This window comes from Apis mellifera, linkage group LG15, assembly GCF_003254395.2.
Source record: "Apis mellifera strain DH4 linkage group LG15, Amel_HAv3.1, whole genome shotgun sequence".
Lineage (NCBI taxonomy): Eukaryota > Metazoa > Arthropoda > Insecta > Hymenoptera > Apidae > Apis > Apis mellifera.
This window is the reverse complement of record NC_037652.1, coordinates 1-20,000: the sequence shown is the minus strand read 5'-3', so window position 1 is coordinate 20,000 and position 20,000 is coordinate 1. Positions and strand designations below refer to the sequence as shown.

At 29.6% G+C, this 20,000-nt stretch overlaps 1 protein-coding gene across 1 annotated transcript; it reads left to right on the top strand.

Moving 5' to 3' along the window:
* Positions 1-3,585: 3,585 nt before the first annotated feature.
* Positions 3,586-4,131, top strand: LOC727429 (histone-lysine N-methyltransferase SETMAR-like). The gene has a single exon (XM_026445412.1). It carries the CDS (start codon positions 3,586-3,588, stop codon positions 4,129-4,131), a length of 546 nt encoding a protein of 181 aa, XP_026301197.1.
* The last annotated feature ends 15,869 nt before the right edge of the window (positions 4,132-20,000 follow it).

The window sequence follows — 20,000 nt, the reverse complement described above, 5'->3', positions numbered from 1 at the left end:
AAAAGTAATAGTTAATAACTATTTAAAAGAAATTTAAAAATAAAATGAAAAATTAATCAATAAATTAAAAATTAAAAATTAAAAGTTAGAAGTGAAATAAAATTAAAAGTTAAAAATTAAAGCAAAGAATTAAATTTAGATAAAAACTCGATGTTTTCTTACAAAAATTTGATAGAAAAAAAAAAATCCTAAATCAATAATATCGCGAAACGGTTGAATTTGAATGTATTTTACCTGTTCATACTTGAAAAATGAGTTTTATTTTATAATTCAATTTAATTATTGTTAAATTTTTGTTTTTCATTTCAATTACTATAATATATTTTTAAAATTATTTATATTTTAAAAATTAATATATTCTCACGCATTATAAATACAAATTAAATATGATTTTATATTATTTTTTTTAATTTGTAAGTTATATTAAAATATTTTATATGTTATTTATTAATATTAAAAATAATTATAATCATAAAATTATCATATATCATTAAAATCGCGAACCAAACGAAAATATTCATGATATGATGAAATAAAGTTTCTAATTTTTGCTATATTAAAGACGATTGAAAGAATTTTTATATTTTCTCAGTATATTATAATGTTTATTCAGTTTTATATAATTTTATGCTTTTTTTATGCTTTATTTGCTTTGTTCTTAATTTATTTTTAATTATTTTCGTATATTTTAAATTTTATTTATTATATTTTTAATTCTTATGATAAATTTCTTATCTTCTTTTTAAATAATAACTTTGTTATTAATTATTCATTATTATTATTAATTGAATTATATTTCAATTTTCGCGTGATAAATGAATAAGAATAAGAATGAATAAGAAACCGTGGCACTCAAGCAATCAGAAAATTCAATATTTAAACGAATTAATGTGTATGACATTAGTTTATTGTCAAAAATCATAAAGACGAATTGCATTACATAAAAATTTGTGGAATTTGATATTTATTGAATTCGATGATTTAATTTGTAGATTATTATTTTTTTTAAATTAATATTGTATTATATTAATATAATATAAATTTATTATATTAATAAATTTGTATTAAATCATTTTTTACAAATATTATATATTGAAACTAAATTGATTTTCTGTCGTTACCAATAATTTAGTTATTGTTTTATTTTAACATTATTTAATGTAAAATTGATTTTATGTTTCTAACTTTTATTTATATTTATATAAATTATCATTTAATTAATTAATTAAATAATGATGATTAGATAATTAATGTAATGATTTCAAAGGTATAATAGATTATGCATTATGACTTTCATGCAAATATGATAATATTTGAGTTATTTTAATAGAAGACAGTAATTATTGTAAGTTTCTCTTATTTTTTAATCATATATAAAGTAATTAAGAATTAAAAATAATTAGATAAAATTGTTGTCAATCAATTTTATACATATTCTCATATATTAAATATATCTATTTAGCATTCGATTCAAAGCTGAAAGTATTTCTTCCAATAATTCTATCTGTTTAGAAAACAGAATGTATCCTTTTTATTTTGATATTACGTTCGAGATAAAAAATATTTTGTTTTCGATAATCGATTATTCATAACTGTAAATATGTCGATCGACATATTTCGATTTATTGACGAATTTCAAACATATTTTCTTCTTCTTCGTCCAATCAATACTTGAAATCGCAGCGAGATGTCATTTTTCCGTTAAAAATCGTGTCTTTGGATGTTTCGCTTCAGATAACTAATTTATCTTATAATTTTTTTTTATTATATTCCCTGATTATTTTACTTTTACTATGTATTGTTATTTAATTTATTCAATAATTTATAATATTATTTATTACATATTATTATAATTGATAATTTTTTCAAGACGAATAATTTATTCAATTTTTTGTATTAAGCTATTATATTGTTAAATTTATTTGTGAAATTTATTCATGAATATTATCAATTTCTAAAATAAAAATTTGAATTTGGTTATTGACTTATTTTAATAGAATTACATTAAAACATTTTCAAAAAAATTTTTATATACTTATTCTTAAAATTTTATTATTTTTTCTGCAAGTTACTAGTTTACTATAAGACAAGAAAAAGAAATTTCAATATGAACAATTCATTTCAGCAATCATTCAACATATTGATTAATCATATAAGCAATAATATTTGATTTCTCATATGGAAAATATATATTTTTATGTTTTTCATTATTATTTTTTATTAATATATATCTTATTTTTTAATAATATATATCTACTTGATAAGTAATTCATAATAGATACAAATTATTAAGAATTATTATGATAAAAATAGAGAAGATTAAACCAATTATTTCGAATATTTTTAATTACATTTCAAATATTTACTAAAATTAGTGCAATTATCGATTACGCGAAGAGGTAAATATCTTTATTAAATATTTTCCATCAACTTAGAATTTCATCTTTTTTACTTCAATTTTTTTTAAATAATCATATCATTATATTATAATTGTATTATATTATATTATAATTAAAATATTATATATAATTATATTTATGATTTTTCATCTTTTTATACAGATTCCATTTTACTCTATCTTCTTGTACATTCACCATAGGTCAGCATCAATGGGAATGCATGATTCTTCCCATTTAATGGCGAGTCATATGCATTTTTGTTCCTCTCATGATTCGTATCATCGTAGTCTATCACGGAAGATCTGAATCGATATGAGTGACTGTTTATATAAATTTTTACATAATAAACACAGTGACGCGGATATTTATTATATTATATTCGAGTACAATAATAACATTTTATTGTATTTTATTTATTAATTTACATTTGGTTATATTAATTAATATTTGAAGTATTAAAATTGAAATATTATTTAATCATATTAATCATATATCGAATTTTATAAAAACATAAAGATTAGAAGAAACGAATAAAATCTTAATTGAGAATATTGTCATATCTAACATAAAATCGTTTATACGCTTTAAAGAAAAAAAAGATATATTAATAAATAAAAGAAAAAGAACAAAGAAATAAATAGAAAAATAAAAAAAAAATAGAGAAATCGTCCAATTGCATCTTGTTGTCATTTTTCCTTCATTTCTCTTTGTCTTGAACAACAATAATTGTTCAGACACTGAACACATAATGTCCAGATATTGAACAATAGGCATAGGATGATACTGCAAAGACAATTTTTGAGAAAAAAACTGGTGACCCTTCGTTTTATATATTCAGAAAAAATTAGGCGTAGCTGAAGTATCCAAGGCTTGAGACTACACTTCGAATTGCGTCAATCTCAACTGCAACAGTCTCATCCTACTTGAAAAGAACTTTATTGCAAACACATGCGGAACAGCTTTCTGGGTTGGAAATGTCGCACAATTAGAGAGCTGATTATAATATTAGGTCTACCGGAAAGTTCTGTCCGAATCTATGACATCATTTTCGCCACATAAGCACATGTTTATTTATTGCATGTTCGGTTCTATATTTTTATCGCTTAATGTATATATACTGACGTAGCAAATAAACTATAATAAAGTTGATTCACATTAGTCTTAAGTGTGAAACGATAGTATACCCATGGCGACTGATAAAAATCATTTACGCCACTGTATTTTATATAAATTTCAACAAGGAAGAAATGCTACAGAAGCATGTAGAAATTTATTGAAAGTGTTTGGTGAAAGTACAGTTTCTGATATGACATGCAGAAGATGGTACGAAAAATTTGAAACAAGTGATTTTAACCTTTCTGATAAGCGTTCTGGGCGACCATCTTTGATCGACGACGATGTTGTTAAGGCAATGTTGGAGCAAGATCCTTTTCTGACAACATCGGAGATCGCACAAAGGCTTAATTCAGCTCAACAAACCATTTCTGACCATATTCGGAAGATAGGATTGGTGTGGAAGTATTCAAGATGGGTGCCACATGAATTAAGTCAGAAAAATTTGGATGATCGAGTTGTCATATGCACATCTCTGCTTGCTCGGAACAAAATCGAGCCCTTTTTGAATCGGATGATAACTGGGGATGAAAAGTGGATTACATACAACAACATTGTAAAGAAAAGGGCATATTGTGAACCTGGAAAACTAACCCTTCCACCTCTAAACCAAATTTAACTCTGAATAAGAGAATGTTGTGTATATGGTAGGACATTCGAGGACCGATACATTATGAGCTTTTAAAACCGAACGAAAAGCTCAATTCGGAAAAGTTTGTCAGCAACTGGATAATTTAAAGACAGCGGTCCAAAAAAAGAGGCCGGCAATGTTCAATAGGGAAGGACATCATACTGCACCACGATAACGCCAGACCACACGCTGCTTTAGGAACTCGTCAAAAAATTGCAGAAGTTGGCAGGGAAATTCTGTCGCACCCACCATATTCCCCGGACATAGCACCCTCTGATTATCACTTGTTTTTATCCTTACAAAATTTTTTGACGGGCAAAAAATTCAAAAATGAAGAAGATGTCAAATAAGCATTGGTTCAATTTTTCGCATCAAAAGATGAAACATTTTTCAAAAATGGGATATACAAATTGTCCTCACGCTGGCAAGAGATCATTAATAATAATGGCAATTATATTATTCAATAAAGTTAATTGGCGGTAAGAAAAAATTTGTATTTTGTTTTATTCCAAAACGGACTTTCTGGTAGACCTAATATTAATGGACAATATATTCCACTGAAGACCCGTAAGCTTGCGAGATTAATATGGAGAAAACATTAGAGAATATCATCGTTTTGGAAAAACTTTTTGAATTGTCAGAATTTCTAGAACTAAAACCGTCAGTACTTCCTAAATTAAATCTTTTAAATTTTTAGAATTCTCTATCTTTCAAAAACTTTTTAAATTTAGAAATTTTTTCGAACATAATTTCGAATCTTAATAATAACAAACCGTCATTAGCATATGGACTTTGATCATTTTGTTAATTGAACTTGTTAACAGCGAATTTGCTAATAATTATTTTTATCTCCAAATTACATTTCCAGGAACGGGAAGAAACCAAAAAAAATATAATATTAATTATAAACGTTAATTCAGAATTAAAAAAAAAAAGAAAAATTAAAATTCCATTTCTTCCTTCTATCTCGAATGTTGATGTAATTAAATATTAATATATGAACTACATGATTCTTCAAAAATTAAAAATGAAAATAAAATATTCTCTACACGAACATTCACTGCTGGAAAAAAGTTTCGTGGAAAGAAGTTTGATTAGTTAATATGGGAGTAAATATATTTTCACATATACTTCTGTTCCCAGCGTGATATGTATATATTATTCCGACAGTAAAAAAGAGCGACAATAAAATAATAATCACATTCTCGATACATTATTGAAGGCAAAAAATTCAGAATATTTTAACATATCCAGATAATATAAAAAATTTTTTAAATATCTTTAATATTTATATTACAATATATATAAATATGTGCAGACAATTTTAAAAATAGTTTAAAGAAACAATTATTACGAATTTAATGCATTAACATAACGATATAAAAACAAATAAGTTAACAAATAAGATATATTCAAAATATTTTATTTTAACCCGTTAACTTAAAATTTCCAAAACATTTTAACAGGGACTTATATGATCAATCAAATGTAAAAAAAATAGAAGAAAAATAATTCACACATATTGAATAATCAAAATATGACAAATCACTTCATACCATGAGTAGCATGTGATACTAAAATATAATATCAACAAAACATTTAAAGAATTTTGATCAAAGCTGTAACTTCTCATCGCTAAAACAGCAGTAACGACTAATTCGGTTTCGAAATAGAACAGAAGAACGCCACCCAACAAAAACTGGCCAATTATGTAAAATTCTGCCATGAAAAATTGATTTTGATTAAAATTGTAACTTTTCGACACGAAAATCGCTGATCGTTGAGTTACGGCGAATTGGGAATCGAAATTGATCAGAGAGACGATATCTAAAATAAACTCGCATTGCTATGACTAAATTCTTCCATGAAAACTCAATTTGTATCAAAATTGTTGATTTTCGTCACGAAAAATGCTCTTACGGCGAATTCTGCATCGAAAACGTTCTTCAGAGAGACGTTATCCAACACAAACTCGCCCTGTGTTACTCAAATTCTGCAACGAGAAATTGATTTCGATAAGTTATGTAGTATATTTTCGTCACGAAAATCGCAGTTTCGGCGAAAAAAATCTGCTTCGATATCGTTGAGAGAGTCGTTTTCAAGCTGATACTCGAGTTACGTTGAATTCTGACACGAAAACTCGCGATTTTGATCAAAATTGTAGCTTTTCGACGCTGAAATGGCTGTAAATCGCGAATTCGGGTTCGAAAACAAACAGAAATACGACATCCAACAAAAACTCGCCAAATTATGTAAAATTCTGCCATGAAAAATTGATTTTGATTAAAATTGTAACTTTTCGACACGAAAATCGCTGATCGTTGAGTTACGGCGAATTGGGAATCGAAATTGATCAGAGAGACGATATCTAAAATAAACTCGCATTGCTATGACTAAATTCTTCCATGAAAACTCAATTTGTATCAAAATTGTTGATTTTCGTCACGAAAAATGCTCTTACGGCGAATTCTGCATCGAAAACGTTCTTCGGAGAGACGTTATCCAACACAAACTCGCCCTGTGTTACTCAAATTCTGCAACGAGAAATTGATTTCGATAAGTTATGTAGTATATTTTCGTCACGAAAATCGCAGTTTCGGCGAAAAAAATCTGCTTCGATATCGTTGAGAGAGTCGTTTTCAAGCTGATACTCGAGTTACGTTGAATTCTGACACGAAAACTCGCGATTTTGATCAAAATTGTAGCTTTTCGACGCTGAAATGGCTGTAAATCGCGAATTCGGGTTCGAAAACAAACAGAAATACGACATCCAACAAAAACACGCCAAATTATGTAAAATTCTGCCATGAAAAATTGATTTTGATTAAAATTGTAACTTTTCGACACGAAAATCACTGATCGTTGAGTTACGGCGAATTGGGAATCGAAATTGATCAGAGAGACGATATCTAAAATAAACTCGCATTGCTATGACTAAATTCTTCCATGAGAACTCAATTTGTATCAAAATTGTTGATTTTCGTCACGAAAAATGCTCTTACGGCGAATTCTGCATCGAAAACGTTCTTCAGAGAGACGTTATCCAACACAAACTCGCCCTGTGTTACTCAAATTCTGCAACGAGAAATTGATTTCGATAAGTTATGTAGTATATTTTCGTTTTCACGAAAATCGCAGTTTCGGCGAAAAAAATCTGCTTCGATATCGTTGAGAGAGTCGTTTTCAAGCTGATACTCGAGTTACGTTGAATTCTGACACGAAAACTCGCGATTTTGATCAAAATTGTAGCTTTTCGACGCTGAAATGGCTGTAAATCGCGAATTCGGGTTCGAAAACAAACAGAAATACGACATCCAACAAAAACTCGCCAAATTATGTAAAATTCTGCCATGAAAAATTGATTTTGATTTAAATTGTAACTTTTCGACACGAAAATCGCTGATCGTTGAGTTACGGCGAATTGGGAATCGAAATTGATCAGAGAGACGATATCTAAAATAAACTCGCATTGCTATGACTAAATTCTTCCATGAGAACTCAATTTGTATCAAAATTGTTGATTTTCGTCACGAAAAATGCTCTTACGGCGAATTCTGCATCGAAAACGTTCTTCAGAGAGACGTTATCCAACACAAACTCGCCCTGTGTTACTCAAATTCTGCAACGAGAAATTGATTTCGATAAGTTATGTAGTATATTTTCGTTTTCACGAAAATCGCAGTTTCGGCGAAAAAAATCTGCTTCGATATCGTTGAGAGAGTCGTTTTCAAGCTGATACTCGAGTTACGTTGAATTCTGACACGAAAACTCGCGATTTTGATCAAAATTGTAGCTTTTCGACGCTGAAATGGCTGTAAATCGCGAATTCGGGTTCGAAAACAAACAGAAATACGACATCCAACAAAAACTCGCCAAATTATGTAAAATTCTGCCATGAAAAATTGATTTTGATTAAATTGTAACTTTTCGACACGAAAATCGCTGATCGTTGAGTTACGGCGAATTGGGAATCGAAATTGATCAGAGAGACGATATCTAAAATAAACTCGCATTGCTATGACTAAATTCTTCCATGAAAACTCAATTTGTATCAAAATTGTTGATTTTCGTCACGAAAAATGCTCTTACGGCGAATTCTGCATCGAAAACGTTCTTCAGAGAGACGTTATCCAACACAAACTCGCCCTGTGTTACTCAAATTCTGCAACGAGAAATTGATTTCGATAAGTTATGTAGTATATTTTCGTTTTCACGAAAATCGCAGTTTCGGCGAAAAAAATCTGCTTCGATATCGTTGAGAGAGTCGTTTTCAAGCTGATACTCGAGTTACGTTGAATTCTGACACGAAAACTCGCGATTTTGATCAAAATTGTAGCTTTTCGACGCTGAAATGGCTGTAAATCGCGAATTCGGGTTCGAAAACAAACAGAAATACGACATCCAACAAAAACTCGCCAAATTATGTAAAATTCTGCCATGAAAAATTGATTTTGATTAAAATTGTAACTTTTCGACACGAAAATCGCTGATCGTTGAGTTACGGCGAATTGGGAATCGAAATTGATCAGAGAGACGATATCTAAAATAAACTCGCATTGCTATGACTAAATTCTTCCATGAGAACTCAATTTGTATCAAAATTGTTGATTTTCGTCACGAAAAATGCTCTTACGGCGAATTCTGCATCGAAAACGTTCTTCAGAGAGACGTTATCCAACACAAACTCGCCCTGTGTTACTCAAATTCTGCAACGAGAAATTGATTTCGATAAGTTATGTAGTATATTTTCGTTTTCACGAAAATCGCAGTTTCGGCGAAAAAAATCTGCTTCGATATCGTTGAGAGAGTCGTTTTCAAGCTGATACTCGAGTTACGTTGAATTCTGACACGAAAACTCGCGATTTTGATCAAAATTGTAGCTTTTCGACGCTGAAATGGCTGTAAATCGCGAATTCGGGTTCGAAAACAAACAGAAATACGACATCCAACAAAAACTCGCCAAATTATGTAAAATTCTGCCATGAAAAATTGATTTTGATTAAAATTGTAACTTTTCGACACGAAAATCGCTGATCGTTGAGTTACGGCGAATTGGGAATCGAAATTGATCAGAGAGACGATATCTAAAATAAACTCGCATTGCTATGACTAAATTCTTCCATGAAAACTCAATTTGTATCAAAATTGTTGATTTTCGTCACGAAAAATGCTCTTACGGCGAATTCTGCATCGAAAACGTTCTTCGGAGAGACGTTATCCAACACAAACTCGCCCTGTGTTACTCAAATTCTGCAACGAGAAATTGATTTCGATAAGTTATGTAGTATATTTTCGTTTTCACGAAAATCGCAGTTTCGGCGAAAAAAATCTGCTTCGATATCGTTGAGAGAGTCGTTTTCAAGCTGATACTCGAGTTACGTTGAATTCTGACACGAAAACTCGCGATTTTGATCAAAATTGTAGCTTTTCGACGCTGAAATGGCTGTAAATCGCGAATTCGGGTTCGAAAACAAACAGAAATACGACATCCAACAAAAACTCGCCAAATTATGTAAAATTCTGCCATGAAAAATTGATTTTGATTAAAATTGTAACTTTTCGACACGAAAATCGCTGATCGTTGAGTTACGGCGAATTGGGAATCGAAATTGATCAGAGAGACGATATCTAAAATAAACTCGCATTGCTATGACTAAATTCTTCCATGAAAACTCAATTTGTATCAAAATTGTTGATTTTCGTCACGAAAAATGCTCTTACGGCGAATTCTGCATCGAAAACGTTCTTCAGAGAGACGTTATCCAACACAAACTCGCCCTGTGTTACTCAAATTCTGCAACGAGAAATTGATTTCGATAAGTTATGTAGTATATTTTCGTTTTCACGAAAATCGCAGTTTCGGCGAAAAAAATCTGCTTCGATATTCGTTTTCAAGCTGATACTCGAGTTACGTTGAATTCTGACACGAAAACTCGCGATTTTGATCAAAATTGTAGCTTTTCGACGCTGAAATGCTGTTTCGCGAATTCGGGTTCGAAAACAAACAAAATACGACATACATGCCAAATTAAAAATTCGCCATAATGATTTCATTATTGTTTTCGACAAATCGCTGTTGATTCAGGCGAAGTACTTTGATCAAAATCGCGAGTTTTCGGTGTCGAATTAACATAACTCGATTGCTTGAAAATTCTTCTAAACCATTCGATCAATTTTTTTCGCCGAAACTGCGATTTCTGAACGAAAATTCAAAACTTATCAAACAAACTCGTGAGTTAGTAAACGGCGAGTTTGTTTGGATAACGTTCTGAAGCGTTTTCGATCAACCGAAGAGCATTTTTCGACGAAAATCAACAATTTTGATACAAATGGTTTTCATGGAAGAATTTAGTCATAGCAATGCGAGTTTATTTTAGATATCGTCTCTCTGATCAATTTCGATTCCCCAATTCGCCGTAACTCAACGATCAGCGATTTTCGTGTCGAAAAGTTACAATTTTAATCAAAATCAATTTTTCATGGCAGAATTTTACATATTTGGCGAGTTTTTGTTGGATGTCGTATTTCTGTTTGTTTTCGAACCCGAATTCGCGATTTACAGCCATTTCAGCGTCGAAAAGCTACAATTTTGATCAAAATCGCGAGTTTTCGTGTCAGAATTCAACGTAACTCGAGTATCAGCTTGAAACGACTCTCTCAACGATATCGAAGCAGATTTTTTTCGCCGAAACTGCGATTTTCGTGACGAAAATATACTACATAACTTATCGAAATCAATTTCTCGTTGCAGAATTTGAGTAACACAGGGCGAGTTTGTGTTGGATAACGTCTCTCTGAACGTTTTCGATGCAGAATTCGCCGTAAGAGCATTTTTCGTGACGAAAATCAACAATTTTGATACAAATTGAGTTTCATGGAAGAATTTAGTCATAGCAATGCGAGTTTATTTTAGATATCGTCTCTCTGATCAATTTCGATTCCCAATTCGCCGTAACTCAACGATCAGCGATTTTCGTGTCGAAAAGTTACAATTTTAATCAAAATCAATTTTTCATGGCAGAATTTTACATAATTTTGGCGAGTTTTTGTTGGATGTCGTATTTCTGTTTGTTTTCGAACCCGAATTCGCGATTACAGCCATTTCAGCGTCGAAAAGCTACAATTTTGATCAAAATCGCGAGTTTTCGTGTCAGAATTCAACGTAACTCGAGTATCAGCTTGAAAACGACTCTCTCAACGATATCGAAGCAGATTTTTTTCGCCGAAACTGCGATTTTCGTGACGAAAATATACTACATAACTTATCGAAATCAATTTCTCGTTGCAGAATTTGAGTAACACAGGGCGAGTTTGTGTTGGATAACGTCTCTCTGAACGTTTTCGATGCAGAATTCGCCGTAAGAGCATTTTTCGTGACGAAAATCAACAATTTTGATACAAATTGAGTTTTCATGGAAGAATTTAGTCATAGCAATGCGAGTTTATTTTAGATATCGTCTCTCTGATCAATTTCGATTCCCAATTCGCCGTAACTCAACGATCAGCGATTTTCGTGTCGAAAAGTTACAATTTTAATCAAAATCAATTTTTCATGGCAGAATTTTACATAATTTGGCGAGTTTTTGTTGGATGTCGTATTTCTGTTTGTTTTCGAACCCGAATTCGCGATTTACAGCCATTTCAGCGTCGAAAAGCTACAATTTTGATCAAATCGCGAGTTTTCGTGTCAGAATTCAACGTAACTCGAGTATCAGCTTGAAAACGACTCTCTCAACGATATCGAAGCAGATTTTTTTCGCCGAACTGCGATTTTCGTGACGAATTACTCTACATACTTATCGAATTCATTCTCGTTGCGAATTTGATAACCAGGGCGAGTTTGTGTTGGATATCTCTCTGAACGTTTTCGATGCAGAATCGCCGTAAGAGCATTTTTCGTGACGAAAATCAACATTTGATACAAATGAGTTTCATGGAAGAATTAGTCATAGCAATGCGGTTTATTTAGATATCGTCTCGTCATTCGATTCCCAATTCGCCGTAACTCAACGATCAGCGATTTCGTGCGAAAAGTTACATTTAATCAAAATCATTTTCATGGCAGAATTACATAATTTACTAATTTGGCGAGTTTTGTTGGATGTCGTATTCGTTTGTTCGATCCCGAATTCGCGATTACAGCCATTCAGCGTCGAAAAGCTACATTTTGATCAAATCGCGGTTTCGTGTCAGAATTCAACGTAACTCGATATCAGCTTGAAACGACTCTCTCACGATATCAAAGCAGATTTTTTCGCCGAACTGCGATTTCGTGAGAAAATATACTCTAATACTTATCGAATCATTTCTCGTGCAGATTTGAGTAACAGGCGAGTTGTGTTGGATAACGTCTCTCTGACGTTTTCGATGCAGAATGCCGTAAGAGCATTTCGTGACGAAATCAACATTTGATACAAATTGAGTTTTCATGCAAGAATTTGTCATGCAATGCGAGTTATTTAGATATCGTCTCTTGACATTTCGATCCCAATTCGCCGTAACTACGATCAGCGATTTTCGTGTCCGAAAGTACAATTTTATCAAAATCAATTTCATGCAGAATTTACATAATTTACATAATTGGCGAGTTTTGTGGATGTCGTTCTGTTGTTTTCGAACCCGAATTCGCGATTTACAGCCATTTCGCGTCGAAAGCTACAATTTGATCAAATCGCGAGTTTCGTGTCAGAATTCACGTAACTCGAGTATCAGCTTGAAACGACTCTCCAACGATATCAAAGCAGATTTTTCGCCGAATGCGATTTCGTGACGAAATATACTCTACATAACTTATCGAAATCAATTTCCGTTCAGGAATTGAGTAAACAGGCGATTGGTTGGATAACGTCTCTCTGAACGTTTTCGATGCGAATTCGCCGTAAGAGCATTTTCGTGACGAAAATCAACAATTTTGATACAAATTGAGTTTCATGGAAGAATTTAGTCATAGCAAGCGAGTTTATTTAGATATCGTCTCTGATCAATTCGATCCCAATTCGCCGTAACTCAACGATCACGATTTCGTGTCGAAAAGTTACATTTTAATCGAAATCATTTTCATGCAGAATTTTACATATTTACATTTGGCGAGTTTTTGTTGGATGTCGTATTTCTGTTTGTTTCGAACCCGAATTCGCGATTTACAGCCATTTCAGCGTCGAAAGCTACAATTGATCAAATCGCGAGTTTCGTGTCAGAATCAACGTAACTCGAGTATGCCTTGAAACGACTCTCTCAACGATATCAACCAGATTTTTTTCGCCGAAACTGCGATTTCGTGAGAAATATACTCTACATAACTTATCGAAATCAATTCTCGTTGCAGAATTGAGTAACACAGGGCGAGTTGTGTTGGATAACTCTCTGAACGTTTCGATGCAGAATTCGCCGTAAAGCATTTTCGTGACGAAAACAACATTTGATACAAATTGAGTTTTCATGCAAGATTTATCTAGCAATGCGAGTTTATTTAGATATCGTCTCTCTGATCAATTTCGTTCCCAATTCGCCGTAACTCAACGATCAGCGATTTCGTGCGAAAGTTACAATTTAATCAAATCAATTTTTTGCAAATACTTTACTAATTTGGCGAGTTTGTTGATGTCGTTTTCTGTTGTTCGAACCCGAATCGCGATTTACAGCCATTTCAGCGTCGAAAAGCTACAATTGATCAAAATCGCGAGTTTCGTGTCAGATTCAACGTAACTCGAGTATCAGCTTGAAAACGACTCTCTCAACGATATCGAAGCAGATTTTTTCGCCGAAACTGCGATTTTCGTGACGAAAATATACTATAACTTATCGAAATCAATTTCTCGTTGCAGAATTGAGTAACAAGGCGAGTTTGTGTTGGATAACGTCTCTCTGAAGAACGTTTCGATGCAGAATTCGCCGTAAGAGACATTTTTCGTGACGAAAAATCAACAATTTTGATACAAATTGAGTTTTCATGGAAGAATTTAGTCTAAGCAATGCGAGTTTATTTAGATATCGTCTCTCTGATCAATTTCGATTCCCAATTCGCCCGTAACTCAACGATCAGCGATTTTCGTGTCGAAAAGTTACAATTTTAATCAAAATCAATTTTTCATGGCAGAATTTTACATAATTGGCCAGTTTTTGTTGGGTGGCGTTTCTTCTGTTCTATTTCGAAACCGAATTAGTCGTTACTGCTGTTTTAGCGATGAGAAGTTACAGCTTGATCAAAATTCTTTAAATGTTTTGTGTATATTATATTTATGTACACATGCTACTCATGGATGAAGTGATTTGTCATATTTTGATTATTCAATATGTGTGAATTATTTTTCTTCTATTTTTTTTACATTTGATTGATCATATAAGTCCCTGTTAAAATGTTTTGGAAATTTTAAAGTTAACGGGTTAAAATAAAATATTTTGAATATATCTTATTTGTTAACTTATTTGTTTTTATATCGTTATGTTAATGCATTAATTCGTAATAATTGTTTTCTTAAACTATTTTTAAATTGTCTGCACATATTATATATATTGTAATATAAATATTAAAGATATTTAAAAAATTTTTTATATTATCTGGATATGTTAAAATATCTGAATTTTTGCCTTCAATAATGTATCGAGAATGTGATTATATTTTATTGTCGCTCTTTTTACTGTCGGAATAATATATACATATCACGCTGGGAACAGAAGTATATGTGAAAATAATATTTACTCCCATATTAACTAATCAAATTCTTTCACGAAACTTTTTTCCAGCAGTGAATGTCGTGTAGAGAATATTTTATTTCATTTTTAATTTTGAAGAATCATGTAGTTCATATATTAATATTTAATTACATCAACATTCGAGATAGAAGGAAGAAATGGAATTTTAATTTTCTTTTTTTTTTAATTCTGAATTACGTTTATAATTAATATTATATTTTTTTGGTTTCTCCGTTCCTGGAAATGTAATTTGGAGATAAAAATAATTATTGCAAATTCGCTGTTAACAAGTTCAATTAACAAAATGATCAAAGTCCATATGCTAATGACGGTTTGTTTTATTAAGATTCGAAATTATGTTCGAAACAATTTCTAAATTTAAAAAGTTTTTGAAAGATAGAGAATCTAAAAATTTAAAAGATTTAATTTAGGAAGTACTGACGGTTTTAGTTCTAGAAATTCTGACAATTCAAAAAGTTTTCCAAAACGATGATATTCTCTAATGTTTTCTCCATATTATCTCGCAAGCTTACGGGTCTTCAGTGGAATATATTGTCCATTAATATTAGGTCTACCAGAAAGTCCGTTTTGGAATAAAACAAAATACAATATTTTTTCTTACCGCCAATTAACTTTATGAATAATAATAATTGCCATTATTATTAATGATCTCTTGCCAGCTGAGGACAATTTGTATATCCCATTTTTGAAAAATGTTTCATCTTTTGATGCGAAAAATTGAACCAATGCTTATTTGACATCTTCTTCATTTTTGAATTTTTTGCCCGTCAAAAAATTTTGTAAGGATAAAAACAGTGATAATCAGAGGGTTATGTCCGGGGAATATGGTGGGTGCGACAGAATTTCCCTGCCAACTTCTGCAATTTTTTGACGAGTTCCTAAAGCAGCGTGTGGTCTGGCGTTATCGTGTGCGCAGTATGATGTCTTCCCTATTGAACATTGGCGGCCTCTTTTTTTGGACCGCTGTCTTTAAATTATCAGTTGCTGACAAACTTTCCGAATTGAGCTTTTCGTTCGGTTTTAAAAGCTCATAATGTATCGGTCTCGAATGTCCTACCATATACACACATTCTCTATTCAGAGTTAAATTTTGGTTTAGAGGTGAAGGTATGTTTTTCCAGGTTCACAATATGCCCTTTCTTTACAATGTTGTTGATGTAATCACTTTTTCATCCCCGTTATCATCCGATTCAAAAAGGGCTCGATTTTGTTCCGAGCAAGCAGAGATGTGCATATGACAACTCGATCATCCAAATTTTCTGATTAATTCATGTGCACCCATCTGAAATACTTCCACACCAATCCTATCTTCCGAATATGGTCAGAAATGGTTTGTTGAGCTGAATTAAGCTTTGTGCGATCTCCGATGTTGTCAAAAAGGATCTTGCTCCAACATTGCCTTAACAACATCGTCGTCGATCAAAGATGGGTCGCCAGAACGCTTATCAGAAAGGTTAAAATCACTGTTTCAAATTTTTCGTACCATCTTCTGCATGTCATATCAGAAACTGTACTTTCACCAAACACTTTCAATAATTTCTACATGCTTCTGTAGCATTTCTTCCTGTTGAAATTTATATAAAATACAGTGGCGTAAATGATTTTATCAGTCGCCATGGTATACTATCGTTTCACACTTAAGCTAATGTGAATCAACTTTATTATAGTTTATTGCTACGTCAGTATATATACATTAAGCGATAAAAATATAGAACCGAACATGCAATAAATAAACATGTGCTTATGTGGCGAAAATGATGTCAAGATTCGGACAGAACTTTCCGGTAGACCTAATATTATAATCAGCTCTCTAATTGTGCGACATTTCCAACCCAGAAAGCTGTTCCGCATGTGTTTGCAATAAAGTTCTTTTCAAGTAGGATGAGACTGTTGCAGTTGAGATTGACGCAATTCGAAGTGTAGTCTCAAGCCTTGGATACTTCAGCTACGCCTAATTTTTCTGAATATATAAAACGAAGGGTCACCAGTTTTTTTCTCAAAAATTGTCTTGCAGTATCATCCTATGCCATTGTTCAATATCTGGACATTATGTGTTCAGTGTCTGAACAATTATTGTTGTTCAAGACAAAGAGAATGAAGGAAAAATGACAACAAGATGCAATTGGACGATTTCTCTATTTTTTTTTTATTTTTCTATTTATTTCTTTGTTCTTTTTCTTTTATTATTAATATATCTTTTTTCTTTAAAGCGTATAAACGATTTTATGTTAGATATGACAATTTCTCAATTAAGATTTTATTCGTTTCTTCTAATCTTTATGTTTTTATAAAATTCGATATATGATTAATATGATTAATAATATTTCAATTTTAATACTCAAATATTAATTAATATACCAAATGTAAATTAATAAATAAAATACAATAAATGTTATTATTGTACTCGAATATATAATAATATCCGCGTCACTGTGTTATTATGTAAAAATTTATATAAACAGTCACTCATATCGATTCAGATCTTCCGTGATAGACTACGATGATACGAATCATGGAGGAACAAAAATGCATATGACTCGCCATTAAATGGGAAGAATCATGCATTCCATTGATGTGACCTATGGTGAATGTACAAGAAGATAGAGTAAAATGGAATCTGTATAAAAGATGAAAAATCATAATATAATTATATATAATATTTTAATTATAATATAATATAATACATTATAATATAATGATATGATTATTTAAAAAATTGAAAGTAAAAAAGATGAAATTCTAAGTTGATGGAAATATTTAATAAAGATATTTACCTCTCGCGTAATCGATAATTGCACTATTTTAGTAAATATTGAAATGTAATTAAAATATTCGAAATAATTGGTTTAATCTTCTCTATTTTTATCATAATAATTCTTAATAATTTGTATCTATTATGAATTACTTATCAAGTAGATATATATTATTAAATAAGATATATATTAATAAAAATAATAATGAAAAACATAAAAATATATATTTCCATATGAGAAATCAAATTTATTGCTTATATGATTAATCAATATGTTGAATGATTGCTGAAATGAATTGTTCATATTGAAATTCTTTTTCTTGTCTTATAGTAAACTAGTTAACTTGCAGAAAAAATAATAAAATTTTAAGAATAAGTATATAAAAATTTTTTGAAATGTTTTAATGTAATTCTATTAAAATAAGTCAATAACCAAATCAAATTTTTATTTAGAAATTGATAATATTCATGAATAAATTCACAAATAAATTAACAATATAATAGCTTAATACAAAAATTGAATAAATTATTTCGTCTTGAAAAAATTATCAATTAATAATATGTATAAATATATTATAAATTATTGAATAAATTAATAACAATACATAGTAAAAGTAAAATAATCAGGGTATAAATAAAAAAAAATTATAAGATAAATTAGTTATCTGAGCGAAAACATCCAAAAGACACGATTTTTACGGAAAAATGACATCTCGCTGCGATTTCAAGTATTGATTGACGAAGAGAAGAAAATATGTTTGAAATTCGTCAATAAATCGAAATATGTCGATCGACATATTTACAGTTATGAATAATCGATTATCGAAAACAAAATATTTTTTATCTCGAACGTAATATCAAAAAAAAGGATACATTCTGTTTTCTAAACAGATAGAATTATTGGAGAAATACTTTCAGCTTTGAATCGAATGCTAAATAGATATATTTAATATATGAGAATATGTATAAAATTGATTGAAACACAATTTTATCTAATTATTTTAATTCTTATTACTTATATATGATTAAAAAATGAGAAATTACAATAATTACTGTCTTCTATTAAATAACTCAAATATTATCATATTTGCATGAAAGTATAATGCCATATCTATTATACCTTGAAATCATTACATTAATTATCTAATCATCATTATTTAATTAATTAATTAAATGATATTATATAATATAAAATAAAGTTAGAAACATAAAATCAATTTTACATTAAATAATGTTAAAATAAAACAATACTAAATTATTGGTAACGACAGAAATCAATTTAGTTTCAATATATAATATTTGTAAAAAATGATTTAATACAAATTTATTAATATAATAAATTATATTATATAATATAATACAATATTAATTTAAAAAAAATAAAATCTACAAATTAAATCATCGAATTCAATAAATATCAAATTCCACAAATTTTTATGTAATGCCAATTCGTCTTTATGATTTTACAATAAACTAATGTCATACACATTAATTCGTTTAAATATTGAATTTTCTGATTGCTTGAGTGCCACGGTTTCTTATTCATTCTATCTTATTCATTTATCACGCGAAAATTGAAATATAATTCAATTAATAATATAATGAATAATTAATAACAAAGTTATTATTTAAAAAGAAGATAAGAAATTTATCATAAGAATTAAAAATATAATAAATAAAATTTAAAATATACGAAAATAATTAAAAAATATTAAGAACAAAGCAATAAAGCATAAAAAAAGCATAAAATTATATAAAACTGAATAAACATTATAATATACTGAGAAAATATAAAAATTCTTCAATCGTCTTTAATATAGCAAAAATTAGAAACTTATATTTCATATCATGAATATTTTCGTTTTGGTGTTCGCGATTTTAATGAATATTGATATTTTATGATTATATTATTTTTAATTTAATAAATACATATAAATATTTTATATAATACAAATTAAAAAAATAATATAAATCATATTAATTTTGTATTTATAATGCGTGAGAATATATTAATTTTTAAAATATAATAATTTTAAAATTATTATAGTAATTGAAATGAAAAACAAAATTTAACATAATTAAATTGAATTATAAAATAAAACTCATTTTTCAAGTATGAACAGGTAAAATACATTCAAATTCAACCGTTTCGCGATATTATTGATTTAGGATTTTTTTCTATCAAATTTTGTAAGAAAACATCGAGTTTTTATCTAATTAATTCTTGCTTTATTTTTAACTTTTAATTTTATTTCACTTCTAACTTTTAATTTTTAATTTTTAATTTATTGATTAATTTTTCATTTTTTATTTTTAAATTTCTTTAAATAGTTATTAACATTATTTTTTAATTTATAATTTAAATTTATTAATTTTAAATTTAATTATAATT

Coding starts and splice junctions, on each gene's coding strand:
- LOC727429 (XM_026445412.1), top strand. CDS start 3,586: ATGGCGACTGATAAAAATCATTTACGCCACTGTATTTTATATAAATTT.